Source organism: Solanum verrucosum, unplaced genomic scaffold, assembly GCF_900185275.1.
Source record: "Solanum verrucosum unplaced genomic scaffold, falcon-dt-bn FXZP01000268.1, whole genome shotgun sequence".
Taxonomy (NCBI): Eukaryota; Viridiplantae; Streptophyta; class Magnoliopsida; order Solanales; family Solanaceae; genus Solanum; species Solanum verrucosum.
In genome coordinates this window covers 2,858,342-2,875,641 of record NW_026019957.1, presented here as the reverse complement: position 1 = coordinate 2,875,641, position 17,300 = coordinate 2,858,342, and the positions used below count along the sequence as shown (strand labels likewise).

The following is a 17,300-nucleotide window of genomic DNA, read 5'->3' as shown; positions in this document are numbered from 1 at the left end:
TAGCATGAGAATAGTTTGTTATATTTTTAATTATTGATATATCTTCCTGAAAAAAGTCAAAGGCCAACGAATTCCAATCCTGCATTAGCATAGAAAGTCGAATTTAAACGAAGTTCTAATACACGCTTGGGTCATCGAATGAAAATAAAATAAAATAATACTAATGAATAGACAAAATGCTGTTGTTTTAATTTTTTGATGCACAACATGATAAAGTGGTGTACGAAATCAGAATTTTAAAATTTAAAATTTCGAGTTCAAGTGATAATATTTATATTTTAAATAAATTGTTTGAACGTTAGTTGAATATAATATATGTGTGTCTTAATTATTAAAGTAGTTATACATTTCCAATTTAGAGTACAATGAATTACTATATTATAGAAGAGTCTAGGAATGACTATCAATGTTCCAATAAGATCACTATTAATGTCCAATATATTTATAAAATATATAAGTGGGCCCATCACTTTCCACTTAAATACTACATATTATATATTATTAATTACTATACTATAAATCACTACTAATATCCAATATAATTATCAAGCTATATAAGTGAGCCCCACCACCTTCCACTTAAATACTACATATTATATATTAATTACTATACTATAAATGACTTAAATACTCCATATTATCTATTACAATAATTAACAATTATTTGACACTTTAAATTCTATCAATGCCATATAAATTAGGATAAAAAACCTAACATATAATATTTAAATATATTTAAAAATAATATAAGTAATACTATACATTACAATAATTAACAGCTTAATTATTTAAAACTTATATAAAAAATTTAATTGACTTTCTAAATTCTATTGGTACCACATAAAATGGATTATATGATAACTATATATTGTTTGAAATTGACGAAAAAGAAACAATAAATTACAATAATTAATAAAAAAAATACTTGATGAAATTGACGAAAAACAAATTATAAATTACAATAATTAACAAAATAAATCTCTCGACTCCAACAAATCTATCAATTAATGCCACATAAATTGGGACATGGCAAATAACATATATTATTAAAAAATTAGGTTCAAAATGTAGTATAAAATACAATAATTAACAACTTAAATTAGAACAAATACAGTAATAAATATTATTTTCAAAATTATGTTAAAAAAAGTACTACAAATCACAATAGCTAACAATTTAAAATATTTTTAAAATCATATAAAAATTTCAATAACTTCTCAAATTCCATAATATGACATAAATTAAAAAAAAGTAAAAGTATTATAAATTGTAATAAATAATACAACAATTTAAATTACTTAAAATTTAACGACTTAAAAATATTTTTTAAAATGTATTAAAATTTTGGTTGATTGTCAAAACTTTACATGTGCCACATAAATTGGGACATGGACAGTCACACATATTTTTAAAAAAAATTACATTAAAAGTATTCTATCAATTAACAACATATATTGTTTGAAATTGACGGAAAAAAAAACTATAAATTACAATAATTAACAAAATAAATCTCTCGACTCCAACAAATCTATCAATTAATGCCACATAAATTGGGACATGGCAAATAACATATATTATTAAAAAATTAGGTTCAAAATGTACTATAAAATACAATAATTAACAACTTAATATATTAAAGAGACATATAAAAAATGGCTAATATTTGAAATTCTGCGTGTGCCACATAAATTAGAACAAACAGAGTAATAAATATTATTTTCAAAATTATGTTAAAAAAAGTACTACAAATCACAATAACTAAAAATTTAAAATATTTTTAAAATCATATAAAAATTTTAATAACTTGTCAAATTCCATAATATGACATAAATTAAAATAAAAAAACAATATATATTGGGCCCCGTGCTGGCACGGGGTCCTATATCTAGTACTCCCTCTGTCCCATTTTATGTGGCACCATTTCCTTTTTGGTCAGTCCCAAAAAAAAGTCACATTTCCTTATATGGAAAGTTTATAAAGGTACAATTCCTCTTTATCCTTATTGATCTCACTTAATCTTAAAATAATACTCCAATACATTTATGAGGAGAGAGAAAAAAGAGTCTACTTTTTAAAGGGCAATTTGGTAAACATTTCAAAGTCTTCATTTATTTCTTAAACTCCGTACCAATCAAATGTTGCCACATAAAATGGGACGGAAGGAGTATAATATATGTGTCTTTATTTCTATCGATAAAAATAAAGTGATTTAATTCACTGATTGATTGAGGTGGATAGATAGACATTTAGTGGGCTCAGAGCCCTAGGCAATTCACACTTAGCTTTTTTTTCTGTATTTTTATTACTTTTTCCCTTGGTTTTCTAATAATGTCAAATTTCGTATTTAAGTAATTGACATGTCTATATCATTTTTTTCTAAAATAAAATAAAATATGTCTATATTAAAGATGGTTATACCCTCATCCTTTTCAAATTTTTTATCTCCCTCTATATGGATGTAATCTTTTTATAGTTAATCAAAGGTTGTTTGAATATAGAGAGTTTAAATTATGAATTTGCTTCTGATTCTTATAATGATATCAAGTTAATATATAATAATAATTAGGCTCATAATCCAATATATATTATATAAATTTCTTAATATAAATACACTGTTTGAATAAAAATTACTGAATTCACATGAATCAATACTTTATATGTGAACTAATGACAGTTTTATAATTAATTGTTAAATAAAATTGGATAAAGGATAAAATGACCGTTCAATTAATTTTGACGAATATTTTTGTAATTCAACTTTAAATTAGATGGGTATTGTCTCGATTTTTTCTTTGCAAGCTTACTTGGCTCATCTATGGTGATGTGTTACTTGATGTCGCAAGCGTGATGAAAGGGAAGAAGTCTTTATCGGTATTTGATCTCAAAGGTGAGTACACTTTTAATTACTTTCCGTTTCTCGATTTAGGTGATACAGTTGAAATTATGACAGTAAATTTGAACATAGATTCATAAAATTTATATATTTGAAAATTATATAAAAAATATTATATATAAATATAATAATTAATTATTTCAAATATTTAAAAGACATATAAGAAAATTTGCTTTACAAAAAACTTGATTGATCACTGTATTCTTGGAAATGATCTTCAATAATTGGGGTAAAATATGAGCCTACTTTATAAAATTGATCCAAATAAGTCCTTGTTCACTAATGTCATAATCTTTTCAACATGTTGCCTTTACTTATTTATTTATATTTATAGTGAAGGATAAAAATTATACTCAAAGTATCTCAAGTTTTTCATGAGTTTTAGGTGGGTGAGTTTGTTAACTAAATTATCATCAAATGTTTATCTAAACATATTTCTATTAAATTAGGTCTTAGGCCTAACTCACACCCCAAAAGCTAGTTCAAAGGGAGAAGGATTGTCCAAGCCTTATAAGGAGTCAGCCCATCTCATTAACCATCAATGTGGACTTTTGTCATTCTTTAACAATTTCAACTATCAATTGTTCATTTCTATCTAAAATATCATTATTGTTCAGGTAGCTCTATTTCCATAAACATTTGGTGATAGTTCAAAACTTCAGATAGGAAACTCACACATAGTTAAGATATGAAAGTCAAAAATCTAGAATACTTTAACTAGATTTTTGACCCTTGGCAACAATATTGTGGCGGTCAAGAATGGATAGAAATATACATCATTCTTTCCGAGACATATTAAAAAGAAAATAGTATCATTTAATAAATTGAGACAGACATAAGGAATACTTAATTATGTCTTCAACAGGCGCAAGGTCAAGACTAAACCTTCATCTACTAGAAGGGAATTTTGGAAATGCAGTTCATATCGAGATAATAAAGACAAGTGCAAAGGAGTTACTAGAAAATGGACTAGGATGGGTTGCAATGCAAATAAATAAGATGGTTGTTAAGAAGTGATCAAAATGTATAAAGGATGGATTGAAAATCCAATTATATTTAATAAGACTAGAGTATTTGTGGAGAACACTAGATTGCAAGCAATGGAGAATGATCAAGAATTTATGGAGGTGGTGACTAATTAACATGACACTTTTTCTTTTTTAGTTTGTTTCAGAAAGAATCGTACCTTTTTATATTTATTTTTAAATTATATTTTGGGGATTTAAAAGTTTGACATACTTCATGTCCTCGTCACCATTCCTATAGGTTAGTATACTTAATTTGAGATCATAAAGGTCGAAAACACTTGGACTATCACTTTTTTGTTCTTATTTATCAATTATTTCTTTTTACGACTTGAACTATATATCATTATCTATCTATTACTAGGAGTCTATTTGGATTGTTTAGACATTATCTTTGTTTTTATTTTTTATTTTTAAAAAAAATTATTTGAAATATAATCAAATAATCTTTAAAAAAAAATAGAGTATATTTTGGATCCTCGTCTGTAAATGAAATAAACATTGAAGAAAATAAATAGAAACGTAAAACAATCGAATTAGAAATCGTAAAATAAAATAAAGAGGTTACTATTCATGACTAAATTCAACTAATAAGTGCTAATTATTTATTCAAGCGACTATTGGAAAAATTTTAAAATAAGCAATTAAATAAAACAATCGAACTAGCAAACTTATCAAATATGGGAGCTAAATACTGAAATGATATTTGATAATTTACAATAATTAAAACAATTTGACAAATTATTGCAATTTAGGCCATTTGTTGTGTTAAGCTCCTTGTGAGGTAACATTATTGTCATCTTCTATTGCCCATCCTTTAACTCGTTGTTGAGTGAGTCTTACCTACAAAAGAAAATTGCATTTTTTTTTTTGTATTATGTCACGTAAAACATGTATTTGCTTGCTCAATTTTATATCAGTTTAAGTCAGGTCTACTTGTACACATTCAAAGTTGGAGGACATGGATATCAGATAAGGGAAAATTAAACGATATGTTTATATATTATGCCGTAAATCTAACATCCAAAGTTTGTTAAATTTTTTACGAGAACAACTTAAAGGATCAAAGTTGTCCGCGATATATTATAAAACACTTTAAATTTACCTCCAAACATTAGGGATTGTTCTTATTATTTTCTCTAATTCTTTTCATTGAAAGAAAACCACATAATTAATTCGAAAAAATAAAAGTTGCAAAGGTACCTGTTCATCCCAATCAGTTTTGGAAGTGATCATAACTAGTGCAATAGTTTGAACAAGTGTGCCAATCAACATTCCCATCCAAACTCCCTACAAAACAATTCAACATGTCATAATATCATATCTCTATAAGAAATTCATATTAAAGATAAAATTAAATTATTTGCAGCTGAAAAGGGACTGTAACACTCAAACTTAAGATTAGAAGTTTCACGCCGGTAAAATATAGGAGAGATATTGAGTATATAAGTAAGCAGACCTTACTAACTAGTGACACGTTTTAATGTCGTGCAGGCCCAAGTCCAAAGCGAACAATATCACTAGCGGGCTGAGCCGTGACAAATTTGATATCTGAGTAACTCCTGTGTCAACCTTCTCGATGTGGGATAGGATTCAATATTTAGGCAAATCCCGATAAGGCGAGGCAAACCTCAGCGAAGACGTTGAATCCATAGAGGGGGTGTATGTAATACTCTTGTAACATCTCGCAATTTGAAATAACTAGGAAGAAGCTAATAATTGGAAATAGTCATTTTTGGAAAGAATGAAAATCTGGAAATTTTGTTAAGTTAGAATAAGTTGACTTTTGGTCAACTTCAAACGGACATAACTTCTAGCTCAGGATGATTTAGAGGTACCTATAGATATGGTAGAAAATCTCTTGGAATTATCTTTCCAACGCCATTGAGTTTGCGCGATTCCGAGTTTGTATGAGTGAGTTATGCTCTTTGGAAGTTGGACCATTGGAATAAGGAAAGTCCAATCCGAAACTCCCCACTTCAGAGTCTGAACTTTGGGCTCTGGGGATACGCGCCAGCCAGAGCACCACAACTTCAGCTCTGAAGTTTGTGCTCTGGCCCCCCGCGCCTCTCAGAGCGCCAAGGTCACCAGTTCTTCCTATTTCTTCACCAATCTTTCGTACTAGTTCCTTAGTAATGTACCTATGTTTTCTAGTTGATTCCAACACTCTAAGGTACATTTAAATATCATGAAATCATCCATAAACATGAGATCATGAACCTTGAATCCATAATCTAATTCAAGGAAAGTTAAGAGCAAAGTCAAGAGAAGTTCTTAGAGTTTTCCAAAAATCTTTTCCAAATGTTTTAACTTTATTTTAAGACTTAAAGTTCAAGTTGAGTAAAGATTTAAGAGTAAAGTTTGAAGTTCATTTCTTCAAAAGTATATAGGAACTATGTATTCCCAAAGGGTTTAAAATGTTTTCACATTTAAACAAGAAAGGAAACCTCGATTTCCAAAGAGCCTTCGGGCTAATTTTCAGAAAAGAGTAATCGTTTTCTAAATAAAGCAAGAGAGGAAACTATGATTTCCAAGATAGTCTTTGAGCTAAGTTTTTGAGCACTAATCTCAAATCACAGAAAGAAGTATGTTTTTAAACATAAGAGCTAATATTATATTTTTGGGAATAGTATTGAGCACCGATATGGGGGAGAGTTCAGACAACTCACAGTCCCCATAAACCATGTAGTCATCATGGGTAGAAAAGTGTCATACATTTTAGATGATTCTTTTAATGTCTTTTAGCATAGACTAGTGGATTCACTTAGTAGTTTAGGTTCTATACCCTCGGCAAGGTATATGAGGCCCTGACAACGTGATGCAAAACGTTGTATCATCACAATAGGTCTTACGTGATGGTTGTCGGTTAGAAAAACTCCCACATAAGTAATTGTATTCTTATATACACAGTTATTTGTAATTTTACATACATTTCAGAGTTATGTTGTATCCTTGGATACACATAGAGTTGACATCATGTTTTTAAATAGCTTTTCTTTATATTGCAATTGTTTTAAACTTCTTTATATTGAAATGAGTTCAATTACGTTGAGTTGAGTTGAGCCAGGTAAGTTCTTCAGATTCCTTTCAAGCCTATGTTGTGTTTAGCATTCCAACTCGCATACTCGTACATTCAATGTACTGATGCCAGTTGACCTGCATCTTATTATGATGCAGACACATGTACTAGGATCGGCATCCAGCGCATCGTTGATCTAGTGAGCACTCCAGAGTCAGTTGGTGAGCCTCCTTGCATTCCGGAAGACTACTTTTTAATGCTTTCAGTTATTTTATTAGTTCATTAGGATGTCGTGGGGTTTGTCCCGACATCCATCTTAGTTGTTTTAGAGGCTTCATAGACAGTCAGATGTTAGTTCTTTAGTCTTTTCATTATCTTTATCTTATGTTAAGACTTGAGTTTGCCTTAATGGTCAGTTGAATGTTCCTTTATAACATTCCATTTTATTACATAGACTTGTCTTTGTTGAATTAAGTCTTCTGCTGAGTAAGTAAGCCAGACCAAGGGTTTGTTTGGGGCCAGCAATGGTTCTCGAGTGCCAGCCATGTCCAGGGTGTAGGCTCGGGGCGTGACAACTCTGGCTTAAGATTAGACGTCTCACATCGGCAAAACATAAGAGAGATGTTGGGTATATAAGCTAAGTAAGCAGACCTTATTAACTAGTGACGTGTTTTAAAGTCATGCAAATCTAGGCCCAAAGCGGACAATATCACTAGCGAGCCGAGTCGTGATAGAAACACTTACTGTAACTTGTAATTGTAGAAAATAGCCAAGCATTACTCCAACAGGAATTCCCACCAAGTAATAACATATAATGTTAACATAGGCCACAATGTTCTGCCACCCTGCCCCAACAGCCACACCTATAATACAAAAATTAATAACGCATGAATTATTAAGGTATGAATTGTATTAAAAGTTATATATATAGAAATAAGGCAAAAGATATAAATATGTCTTTTAACTTGACTTTACCTGATATTTATGCTTTCCAATTTTGAATGTGCACAAATAAACACTTAAAGTTGTATAAAATTGAACAAGTAGAACTTTTACATGACATAATACACGTAGCCTACGTGACGTTGGGCGCCACGTAGGATGTCACCTAGGACGAATGTGTCTATTTGTTCAATTTTATACGAGTTTAGTACCTACTTTATGCCTACTCAAAATAAGAGGACATCGATGTCATTTAAGGCTAAGTTAAAATGCATGCACATTTATGTATTACGTCTAGAAATAATTAGTAAACTTACCAGAAAGTACAGGTTGAACACTATTCAATAGAACTGAAAAGGCCAAGAGAGTAGATAAACTATCTACTTCTTTTACTACTTCTATACTTTCTGTGAAAACTAAAGCCAAACGTCCCCTTAGGAAGAAGAAGAATAATGCTAGGGTGAATCCAATAGAAGAAGATATTAAGACTATTGTCATAATTGAGAATTTTGCTGCCTTTGAACTTCCTCTTCCCAACTCATTTGCTACTCGTACACTGAAAATCATAATTAATTAATCAGCATTACACGATAATAATAACATATTCAGTATAGTCTCGTGATTTTAAAAAAAAAAGGTATATGACATCTTATCTTTATTTTTGTGAGATAGAAATGTTATTTTTGATAAACCTTGATTCGAAATCGTTTGCGGAACAAGTTTGATTTAAATTATGCAAGAATATAAAAAGCTATTTTAAGTAGCATTGTAATTTGAAAAGATCTTTGAAACTTGTAGTTTGATATCATTCTTAGATATTTGTGTGGTTGTAATTTGTAAATCATTTTACTAAAGGTAAAAGTGAAATTTGGACCTTGAATTGTTCGAGGTGGTGACGTCTGTTGAGATACAATATCATTAAATAATTAAAAAAATATTTTTTTAATAACTTAATTTTTAAATGAAATAATTATACGTAAACTTTAATATGATATCAAAATAAATAGAGGTCATAAGTTCACATGCAATTTAAATTTCATCTAATATGATATCAAAATTAATAGAGGTCATAAGTTCACATGCAATTTAAATTCTTAGATGAAATGATTACGAAAACTACATTAATAAAGTCATAGCATTTTTTGTGAGACAAGTAGAATAAATAGAAGGAACATTACCATGCTGCACTCATGAAGCCAAGAGCTATCATCATTTCCCAACCATTGATGTTAAGGCTGTAAAAGAGGAAAACTTTTTAACCTAGCGGTAACGGATTCATATGAATTCAATAATTTTAATGCGTAGTATAAATATATATGTAAAATTTTATTAATAATTATAATAAAAATAGATATCTATAATTTTTAAAATATAATGAATTCAATATTATTAAGACTGAACTAATGAAGTTTAAATTCTAAATTTGTCTTATCAACCTTCCCTCACTACAGAGTTAGAGAATGTAATGAGGAAAAGGAACATACCATATAGAAAGGGCATCAATTTGAACCTCAGCATTTTTGAAATTTCCAGTCAGAAGAACAAGTATACTGTTGTACCAAAGCTCAACACTTGTACCCAAAAATAAAATAAAATAAGGTTATTACATGCTCAATATTTGATAATTTGTACCTTCCACCTAAATTGGATGCCATAATTTTTATTTTATGGATTCTCATCTGTAGTTATCTTTTAGATGATTAGATAGTATTATAGCATGCTCTAAATAGTTAAATTACTCTGAGCTGATTGGACTACGACTCAATATTTAGCTCATATTGTTTCAGTACATCTCAAGTCAAGTATCGTTATTTGACTATTTTTTAACTGAATTCATTTGAATCCGACTATTTTCAGCTCAACAAAATTATTAGACACCCCTACAAATAACTTTGAGCTACCAATGCATGTGCAAGTGAAGTTTATAGATTCACCAAAGCATGATAATAGAGTATGCTCTAAATAGTGAAATTACGCTGAGCGGGTTGGACTATGACTCAGTATTTATCTTATATGGATCTAGTTCATCTCAACTCAAGTGATCGTGATCTCACTATTTATTAACTCAATTTATTTGAATTCAACTATATTCAACTCAACCAACTTATTTGACACCCCTACAAATGACTCTGAGCTACTAATGTGCAAGTGAAGTGTATATATTCACCAAAGCATGATAATAGAGCATGCTCTAAATAGTTAAATTACGCTGAGTTGGTTGGACTATGATCAATGCTAAGATCATTTTGATCCTGTCCATCTCAACTCAAGTGAGTCCAACTATTTATTAATTCAATTTATTTTAATTCGTCTAAATTCAGCTCAACCAAGTTATTTGATACCCCTACAAATAACTCTGAGCTACCAATATGTGCAAGTGAAATGTATAGGGTCACCAAAGCAATGACATTAGAGCACGCTCTAAATAGTTAAATTACGCTGAGCTGGTTGAACTATTGACTCAAAAATGTTTTGCTCATTTCAATCTAGTCATCTCAACTCAAGTGAACTTTATCCAACTATTCATTAACTCAATTTATTTTAATCTGCTCAAATTCAACATAACCCTTTCAAAATAACTCTGATCAGCTACCAATGTGCAAGTGAAAGGTGTAGATTCATCAAATTAAATCATGACATTATTAGAGCATGCTCTAAATAGTTAAACTACACTGATAGTAGAAAGTTTGCACATGGACTCACCAGAGCATGACACCAGATGATAGAGAAAGTTTGACAACAGGCCACAAATCCTTGAAAGCCAAGAATGAAAAGCCAGTCCAAGTATCTTTGCACCACCCACCCATAACATACACTAATTGCCCAATATTAGGTATCCAATATGCCAAAATAGTTGATATCATAGCACCAGTTAGCCCAAATTTGTACTTGATTGTCAAAAGCCAAGACAAAAATGCATGGATTATTAGTGTAATTGCAGCTAAGTATGCAATAATTATGTTCTTGCTTTGTGCTTGAAGGTACATTTGGCAAGCAAATGACACAACATATGCATATGCCACTGGGATGAACCAAAGTGAAACAACTCCAGCCACTTGTGCTATGTCATTTTCTTGGCCTAATGCTTTTAAAATTGGAGTTGTAAATAGAAATAATGGGAGTAGAAGTGTTGTGGTAATTGTTAAGACAATCAATGATCTTTGAAGATGTAAACCAAGCATATGATATTGTTTTGCTCCAAATGACTGACCACATAATGTCTCTAGTCCACTTGCCATACCTAGCTGTAAATTAAATTCACAACATTAATTTATTTCAACAAGTCCAAAAACATAACATAGCAAACGTTTAAGTTTTATGTATTGACTGTATCATAATAATGAAAGAGTTATTTAGTGGCAATAGATTTTTTTTTAACGTTAATATAGCGGCAATTGAATGTCACTGCATCCAGAGTCGTTAAAGCATTTAGCGATATCTATATAGAGTGTTAGTTATGTATACTGATGTTTAATATTGCTAATATAATATAGCGGTAATTATATTATTGCCGTTAAATAGTTGACACTAAATCCTTGATTGATTGTAGTGTGTAAAAGATATTTTTATTGCTATGATATTCTCGATATAAACTTTATACATAGTAATCCCCCGTTCATTTTTACTTGACCTCTCTTGACTTAGAACTTCCTTTAAGAAAGTACTCCTTTGTTCACGGAGTTTTAAGAAAATAAAATAGATTTTTGAATCTTATATGGCCTTAAAATAATTCTTTCAATTTCAATTTGTTTGTCTTCTTTTTCTAATCTGTTTATGTAAGAATAACTTTTTTCTTTTTGAAAAGACATAAAGTGACACCTGAAGTTGTCTCAAATTTTTAAAAAGACACCTTAACCATGTGGGCGTCCTATTAGCCCCCTAAAAAATTCCGAACATATATTATTACATCATTTTTCGATCAATTCCAGATTTTAAATGGCAAGTGTTAATCACACACCAATCATTATGTGACACCTATTAATTTAATTTGAAATATAGTTTTTTTTCATTTTAAGTTTTTCTTTATTTCTCTCTCTTATTTTTTGACTTATTTTAATTTTATTACTTTAATTTTAATTCCATTTAAATTTTACTTCATCTTCCACCCCTACTTTCAAGCTACCCCTCCCTCTATTTTCTTTCTTTCTTTCTTTCTTTCTTCTTCACCTCCCACCCTCACCTCACCTCACCCCACCCCCACATCAAGTTGAGCCCCTCCATTTTCTTTCTTTTTTCTTCTTCTTCTTCTTTGGTCAAATTCCTTTCTTTAGAAAATTATGCTATTTTCTAGACTTTTTGAGTTATTGATAACAAAACTAATTATTTTTCTAAGAAAAATCAAAATTTTGAAGGTATCATCAATTAATTTATCTCATTTTCAGATAACTTCAAAACTAGAAATAATAATTTTGAAAGAATCAGAATTCTCCGAAATTGAAAAAGTTTAATTGAAATTTGGATAAAAAAACTAAATAATACCTACTAATCATCTTGAAATTTAATGGGTTTTTCAAATTGTTCGAAATGTAATAAAATATTTAGATATAATTTTAAAATTGAAGAGAGTTAAACTAATAGTAGTAAAAAAGGGAGGTGGAGTTGTGGTAAAAAGTGACATTGAAAGTGAGAAGCTACAATGAAGATGACAATAAATTTTTGAAGAACAAGGAAGAAATAAAAAGAAAATAATAATAAGGAGAAAAAGTTAAAATAATAAGAAAAACAAGAAAATATATTTATAGCAAAATACTTGTAAAAATAAGATTATATTCGTTTTTTAGTTTGTTCATGCTCTTTAAGAGAGTGCATACACTCTCCATGTCAAGTGGACAAAAAATGATGTAATAATATCTGTTTAGGATTGTTTAGGGGGGTAATAGGACACTTGCATAGTTTATGTGTCTTTTTAAAAATTCGGAACAACTTCAGGAGTCACTTTATGTTTTTTCTCTTTCTTTTTCGAAAACTCTTAAATTTTAACTTCCGTGACATGTTTAATCACAAGATTACTGAGCATTTTGGTACATATGTCAAGTCAAAGCCAAACTAATTAATCAAAACGAAGGAAGTACATGCATTAGTTTTGGTATTATTTAATTTCCTATTTAGTGTTTTCAACCTATGTATAATTAATAGTTGTACTAGTTATACATATTATACGTAGTAAACTATGACATTAACATACAATATACTATTCCAATTGTAATATACTTTATTCAATATTATTATTATCCTAATACATTGTATTCATTTAATACAACAAATCAAATAGTCAATAGAAAAATATCAACATAACTGATTCCAACATTACTAATACACCATATTTAATACTTCATCTGTCCTAATTTATATAATTCACTTTCCTTTAGTCATTCAAAAAGAATAAAATATTTCTATATTTAGTAACAATTTAACTTTAAAATATTCACAACACGTGTGATTGAAAACTTACAAGGATGCCAATGCAAAATCTGAGGAGGACAGTGAAAATCAATGCATAAGCTGCAAGTTCAGTGGCTCCAATATGACCAATAAAAACTAGACTTATAACATTTACTCCAAATGTTGAAAATCGTGTAAATATAGCTGGAGCTGCCACTACCCATAATTTCTTATTTTCATGTAATATCATATCCTTCAATTTCTCTTCTTTTTCCACAATAATAATATTATTTCCTCTTTCCTCTTCTTGGTCCTCTCCATTTTTAATCAGCCTCTCACTTAGATAATCAACCATTTCTGTAAAAAAATAAATAAAAAAATAACATAAGTATTCAGTTACAATGTCGGAATTAGAATTTTCACTGTAAATATACCTAAGAAAAGACCTTTGTATATATAGTGTGATTATCTCGAAAAAAAATGTACTATGGCTTGACGGTCAATCAAGTGATATGAAAACCATGAGACATCAACATTCAATAATCTCAATAAAGTTAAAAAAAAAAAAAAAAACATTTGGCTAATGAATTATTTCAATTTTGAGAAAAAAAAAGCATTAAACATAATAATTGATGTAAATCTATAAAGTGGTAAAAAAACAGTGGAACTAAAACTATGAGAAATTACATATCATTCATATCTCAATAGAGTCAAACAAACACTTACTGAATTTTTTCAATTTTGAGAAAAAAAAGTAGGTATTATATAAAATAGTCAAAGTTGACTAGGATACCAACGTTATTAAAAAAATAAATATAAAGATTAAAATTGGATTTATCAAATGAATTATCAAATGTGTAAAAGTGTAAGAAACACTTAATCCAAGTAGGGTGTGGGGGATGAATGAAAAAACTTTATTCTTGTAAAGTGAATCATATTATTGTGTTTGTAGATTACTATCCTTTATGAACCGATCACTCGACTGAAAGGAGAGGGAACAATCACAACGTTATATTTTAAAATTACACAGTACATTTTTCAATAATTTAAAGTATAGTCTAGTAGATTATTTTCACCTGTAGAGATGAGATTAAAGGAAGCTAAATATGAAGCTTCTAACTCTAATAATCAACTCGAAACTATATTAGTATAAAACGGTATTATCCTGTTACTAAATTCTCCCTTGATTACCACCTTGAATAACAAGACAAAATATTGTTTAAAAACAGGATTGGAACACATAAATTGCTTGGAAAAATAGGAAAAGCAAAGAAGGTACACATAAATTGATTAAAACCAAAGCCAGCAAGAAGAAGGAGGTTAACAAAAACTCACCTACCCAAGAAGAGAGCAAATGAAGGAGAGAAGGAAGCAAAAGATAGAAGTGGAAGAAAGACACTTCCTAGTAATTTATTGGGATGAAGTGAACTACTTCCTCCGTTCCTATTTATATGTCACTATTTTTAATTTCACATGTATTAAAAAATTAAGTTTACTATTTTACACTTATTTAAATTTTTTTAAAGTCAACTTTTCAATCAATGAATATAAATTAATTAATTTTGATTAATTAATTTGACCAATGAACATAAATTATTTACTTAGTTTTTCTATGTTGGTCAAATGTATATTTTCAAGGCTAATAACTCTCAAGGGTAAAATAGGAAGGATATTGTGATTTATGCATTGATTTTATGAAATGACAAGTATTATGGACCAACTATTTATAGTAAGGTGAACATATAAAAAAGATCAGATGGAGTAGTAATTTATTGTGATGAAGTGAGAGAGTAGTTTGACTATGCACAAAATTTAAGAAATATAGGAAGATTTTGCGATATTTCAAAATTGCCCAATATATAGCAACTTTCACATATAGCAAACATAAAAATCATATGTGTATGCTATAACTATAGTTTGCATAATTGCGCTCCATAGCAAACATAAATATGTATATTTCACTATACATATACAAAGAAAGCAGTTGTATAATTCGCTATACATATACAAAGAAAGCAGTTGTATAATTCGCTATACATATACAAAGAAAGCAGTTGTATAATTAATTATACATACACAAAACAAAGCAGTTGTATAATTTGTTTCCGTATACATATACAAAAGATCATTTGTATAATCTATGTTTGTATAAAGCGAGAAAGAAGAAAGACAAAAGAAAACTGGGCAAGGGAAGATTGTATTTGTATAATTATAAGTGTATAAGACGAAAATATATGCATTTGTATTTGTATATACAATTTTCTCTCGCTTTATACAAATACAAATGCAATGTATACATTTGTGTTTGTATAAAGTGAGAGAGGCAAGTGAGAGTGGCGAGCGAGATCTGGGAGAGGGAGAGAGGGGAACGAAAATATATGTATATATATACAATTTTCTCTCGCTTTATACAAACACATTTTATACATTTGTGTTTGTATAAAAGTGAGAGAGGCGAGCGAGATTGCCACCAAAACGAGAGAGGCGAGCAAGATTCCACCAGGGAGTGAGGCGAAAATAGCAATAATTTGCTTTAGGTAACAATTAAATCAAAATATGTTTATAACATTTAATTTGAATTAATAGTTTGTTATTATATACAATTTTCCAAAGATAGAAGAGTATATGTTTATGAATTTTTTTAATAGATTTTTTGTCAATAAGTATGACTTAATATGGAATTTTTTTATGGACTTTTTTGTCAAAAAGAAGTGTGGTTGACGTTTAGACTTAAAATATGATACACGTGTTTGTTTGTTTTTTAGCAAAAGATTTTTACGGTAAATTGTTATTAAATGTAGAAATACATTATTATTTTTAAGACTTATTAAAAAACCATAAAATAAAGACGATCAAAGAAAATCATATTTAAGTTGTCTCATATATAATTTGATAAATATATCCAATTCATCAAGTTAACTTAAAATGGTTTATAAAGATTGAGTCAATGATCATATAGATACATTTTATACCCTTCTATCCTTATTTAATTTTTTTGGAACTCAAGTTTTCAATCAATGAATATGAATTAATTTATTTTGATTAATTAATTTTATCAATTAACATGTACCATTTACTTAGCTTTTCTAAGTTGGTCAAATATATACTTTCAAGGCTAATAACTCACAAGGATAAAAAAGGAACAATATGATAATTTATGCATTGATTTTATGGAATGGCAAGTATTATGGACCAATTATTTATAGAAAGGAATGACATATAAAATGAAACGGAGGGAGTAATAATTTTGAGACGTATATGACAAAACCATGAAAATCAATAGCAATGATAAGTGAAAAAGTGAAATTTCGCTACATTTTAAAAAGAACGAGTCCCAACCCCCAGAATGTGTCCCAACAAAAAAATTTGGGATAAGGGTCTAAAAAATACCCCAACTTTGGTCGGATTTGCTATTGCGATACTAAAGTTTCATAAGGACCTATTACTTCCCTAGACTATTTAATACCATATTTTTTACCCCCTGAACTATTTAATAGTGTATTTTAAAGGTATATATGTGTCCACGTGGACACATTACTATTTATAATTTTACATTATTTTTTATGTCCATGTGGAAAAATATATATGTTTAAAATACGGTATTAAATAGTCTAGGAATGTAATATGTCCTCATAAAAGTTTAGTATCGAAACAACAAATCTGACCAAAGTTGAATATTTTTCATACCCTTGTCCCAAAAATTTTAAAACAATGTTTCAAATGACGATGCCATTTATTATATTAGAGTTTGTGTCAGTAAGGATTACATATTATTTTTTCTGTTAATTTATTTGATAGGGGTGAAATTTTAAGACTCAGTTAAGTTTTTTAGATGTTTATTTAAAAAAAATATTTTAAGTTTTTTTAAATTATAGTCTCTTATAGTATTTTTATGTTATTTTTAAATAATATATATTACTTATTTTATTTTAATTTAAATGGCATAAATAAATTTTGAATACTCGATTAATTTTTTATATGATTTTTATTTTAAGTTATTTATTATTCTGATTTATTCTATTTTTACGTGCATTTTTAA

The 17,300-nt window shown here is 28.8% G+C and overlaps 1 protein-coding gene across 1 annotated transcript; it reads right to left on the bottom strand.

Annotated features, from left to right (window-relative positions):
• Positions 1-4,570: 4,570 nt before the first annotated feature.
• Positions 4,571-13,629, bottom strand: LOC125814699 (protein DETOXIFICATION 21-like). Its single transcript, XM_049494171.1, has 8 exons — positions 13,332-13,629; positions 10,583-11,124; positions 9,364-9,450; positions 9,058-9,114; positions 8,197-8,435; positions 7,682-7,800; positions 5,122-5,208; positions 4,571-4,761 (listed from the first exon to the last, which is right to left on the bottom strand). The coding sequence occupies exons 1-8, from the start codon at positions 13,614-13,616 to the stop codon at positions 4,687-4,689; spliced, it is 1,491 nt and encodes a 496-aa protein (XP_049350128.1). The 5' UTR covers positions 13,617-13,629; the 3' UTR covers positions 4,571-4,686.
• Between the last annotated feature and the right edge of the window lie 3,671 nt (positions 13,630-17,300).